Genomic DNA, 3970 nt, shown 5'->3' on the forward strand with positions numbered 1-3970 from the left:
TACCAAACTAGTAAGTGAAAAAAATACCAATTTGATAATTTAGCCATTTAGAAAGTGATATCTCCTCTGAAAACTCAATTTTAAATAATCTCAATGACATTAAGTTAGATACATCTGAGTTTTCTTTTACAAAATGAAATTCCGTAAATTTTCTACAAAAAAAGAATTGAATCATCTCTCTAATGTTGTCAAAAAAAAAAAATTCTTTTGATAGCTGTCGTCAACAAAGTTATAATCCAGATGAATGCTATTAGCCTTCTAAGCATCAATTAACTAATTAATCCCATCTACTCCTCGTTATCCTTGGGCCAACTCTGATCATGTTGCTGCCTCAATGAAAAAATGGCATCCATGCTGCTCCCACTACTCCCTGAATTAAACATAACATCCGCCAAATCCGCCACGGGGCACTCTGACGGGCCCACCACCTGGCCCGCTCCGGCTTCATCCCTGCCGGCATCGAACCAAGTGCTGCCGAGCTGAATAGAGGTGGATGGGGGTACTTGCGGTATTTGTGCAATTGCGTCGAACATCAATGCTGAGGTTTGAGGCTGGGGATCGTTGTTGGTGAGCAATGACGGAAGAACGAGAGGAGTTGTGGAGGTGTGGCACGTGTGATCACCGCAGTAGGTGACCTCGTACGTGTAAGGGTCTTCATCGAGCCTCTGGACTTGTTTCTTTGCATCGCACCCGTAGAAGCTCTTGTGGGTGCATCGGAAGTAGCTTCTGCGTGGGGAAACGGGCAAGGATTGATTAGTTAAAGTTTTAGAGATGAAGTTTTGATGTGAGATTGTTTTTTATTTTATGTCAAAACTGTTTTTTATTTGATGTCACGCATGCATATATATCTTTGATGGTTTGAGTAAGTTTCTCTCTTGCTTGTTGTAGATCATATTGACATTAGATAACATATCGCTGTTCAATTTGATTGGTGTATGATGCAACTTAATTAACATATATATGTCATATTGATAAAAATCTTAATTCTATTTTAGATTAAAAAAACTGATTAGTGGTGTGTTACCGTAAGTAGGGCTGAGCATGGTTCGGTTCAAACCGAAAAAACCGACCGAACCGACCCGAACCGACCCGAAAAAAGCGGTTTTAAGAGTAAGGCGGTTCGGATCGGGTTGACAACTTTTCAAACCGACCCGACCCGAACCGACCGAATATATTCCCAAAACTTTCAAACCCGTTCGCGTTTACCCGACCCATCCCAAACCCTCAACCCTAACTTCATTTCCTCTCATTCCCAAATCCCAGTCGCCGCTACTCATTCCCAATTTCCCATTTCGCTCGGCCTCAATCCCTCTCTCTCGCTCTCTCTTCTTCCAAGACCCCGACCCTTACTCTCAAGGTACGTAGTATTAATTTTTCTTCAATTTCCTCTGTTGTCTTTGAATTGAACATGAAGTAGGTGGAATGGGCGCTTCTTGTTGGAGTATGTTAGTGCCCTTTGAGTTAGATTTTCCCCATTTAATCACTCAATTCAGCACTTCTGTGTATGTTGTCCCTTGGGTTAGTTGTTGATTCAAGTGTGCACGACGCTTAAGTATCTTAGCCGTGGCTCAAATGATTTGCATTTGGGCGCATATGAAAACAAATATATACAAATTATCTCTTGGGACAAGCAATATTTGTGCATTTGATTGTTATACTTGATGAAATTTAGAACCGAACGAACCGAACCGAACCGCACCGAACCGATTTGCAACGGTTCGGTTCGGTTTTGAATTATAGGTGGTTCGGTTCGGTTGTTCAAATTTTGGTAAAAACCGACCCGAACCGAACCGTGCTCACCCCTAACCGTAAGCATTTCCCGATGTATTTTGAATTTTATCCATGGTTGAGAGAATTACAAATTTCTAAAGTGAAAATAGGGGATTTTTTTTGCATGTGAAGAGTACTCGTCTTTGAGTGCATGTGATATCAACATTTTTTGTTGGTGTTATAAGCCTATGATGAAGATTATTAATTTGAGATAAATTACCAAAATAATTTGAATAATTTATGCCGCCTATCAACTAATTATATAGCACCGGAAATCAAGTCTGATTGCTCATAAGCCATGCAAGAAATGTTAACTGATCGATTAACATTTTTATACGTTGTATCATTTTGAACTAGAAGGATAACGTGCATATTTCCAACTTTAATTATATGTTGATGGTATTATACAACATCCATATGTCATATTGAAAAATTGTTATAATCCTATTTTAGATTTTTAAACAATTATTAGTGGTGCGTTATGTAAGCATTTCCGAATGTATTTTGAATTTTACACATGGATGATTTATAAGTTGAATATAGGTTTTTTTTGCATGTGAAGAGTACTAGTCTTATAGTTGCTGTGATATTAACAGTTTTTGTTGGTGTTATAAAGCCTATGATGAAGATTATTAATTTAAAATAAATTTCTAAAAGAACTTGAATAATTTATGCCACCTATCAATTAATTCCATAGAAAACCAGCAAAAAAATTTTAATTACATAGCAAGGGAAAATTAAGTCTGATTGCTTATAAACCCCATGCATGAAATGTTAACTGATTAACATTTTTAATATATATTGTTAGATCCTATGTATATAGTCCATATGTTTTATCATTTTTAAGTTGAAGGATGGCGTGCATATTTCCAACTTTAATTATTTTGAAACCCCTAATTTTAAGAAGAGTTAAACTTTCTAAGCCTGATTTAATTATCATTACTAGTCTGCATAAGAGGGTTTACGATACGGATATATAGGAATCATGCATATCCTTCAAAATTATGAATCTTTCCTACAATGAGAGAGATTATTATAAAATAAAATCAATACTAGTTACCTTGGAAATCTTGATCCAAGAATATCCTTTTGCCCATATTTCCTCCATGTATAGCCATCATCCGGCGGGTTCTCCATGTTCCCCGTGCGCACCGCTGGAACCCTAACCGTCGTCATCCCTCTATTCTCCCTCCTTCAAATTCAAATACAAAGGTTTGAAATTATTAGTATTGAATAAATTTTGTTCTAATTAATGAGTGTTAATACAAAGTTCTAAGTTTTAATAGTATGTGAACATGCTTAATTTGCACTTTCACTAGCAGTTTCCCCCATCATTATCACGACCACACGCAAGGAAAATTCCATGTACCATATGTGAACATATCAACGTCCTAAAGTTTGAATTCATACCTCTTTCTCGACTGCCTCTGACCCGTGGACCCACCACCCGGTCTTCGGCCAAAGGCTGACGAGGCTGACGATCCGTCCACCACTGCCTCGCCGCCGCTAACCCCAAGAAATGGCATTTCACAACCAGCATCAAATCCTAAAGGAAAAGGATTGTTATGTTCCTCTATCGATCTTGGACTGAAGAAATCCATGGCTTGAATTTGTTGTTGTTGAGTGTTGATCTCATGGATCGCATTGTTGAAGGCGGCGACGATGTTTTCGCATGAGGTTTTGAGGAGGGAGGGGTGCTGGTTTGCTAAGTGTGGGAGGCTTGCTTCGAGTTCGTGGGTGAGTTTGCATGCATCAAGGATTTGAGATATGGCTCTGTCCATGGATGTTGTATTAATTTGGGCTAATTTCTAGCTAATATTTAGTAATTTTGTAACATATATAAGGGTGCAAGTTGAGGAGAAATAGTTGTAGAGTTCGGTATGGGAGAGTTCGGAGCATTGTGGTGGAAATTATATAGAGTCTAAGAGTATGATTTCAAACATTTTGGAACTTTTTTCACACGTCATAAGAGGTTTAGAGAGGGTTCTTGACTGAAGTGGATAAATTTGTTTCAAACCATTACTTTAAGTTGAATTTCTTGCAAGGACCCTTCCCAAATTCTCATTCCATCCCCTTTGAGAGGCTAAAATTCTTTTTCGAAGGACCGCATAAACTTAATAATAATATGTTTGCACCCAAATTGTGGAGACTTTCGTTTGAGAGAGAAAGGATGTGTCTCAAACTCAAAACCACTAGCTTG

The 3970-nt window shown here is 38.1% G+C and overlaps 1 protein-coding gene across 1 annotated transcript; it reads right to left on the reverse strand.

The window, feature by feature from the left end:
- On the reverse strand, nucleotides 288-3551 carry LOC109846780 (WRKY transcription factor 55-like). The gene is made up of 3 exons (XM_020416027.1): nucleotides 3181-3551; nucleotides 2831-2962; nucleotides 288-726 (listed from the first exon to the last, which is right to left on the reverse strand). Exons 1-3 carry the CDS (start codon nucleotides 3549-3551, stop codon nucleotides 288-290), a joined length of 942 nt encoding a protein of 313 aa, XP_020271616.1.

Source organism: Asparagus officinalis, chromosome 7 (assembly GCF_001876935.1).
Source record: "Asparagus officinalis chromosome 7, Aspof.V1, whole genome shotgun sequence".
NCBI lineage: Eukaryota > Viridiplantae > Streptophyta > Magnoliopsida > Asparagales > Asparagaceae > Asparagus > Asparagus officinalis.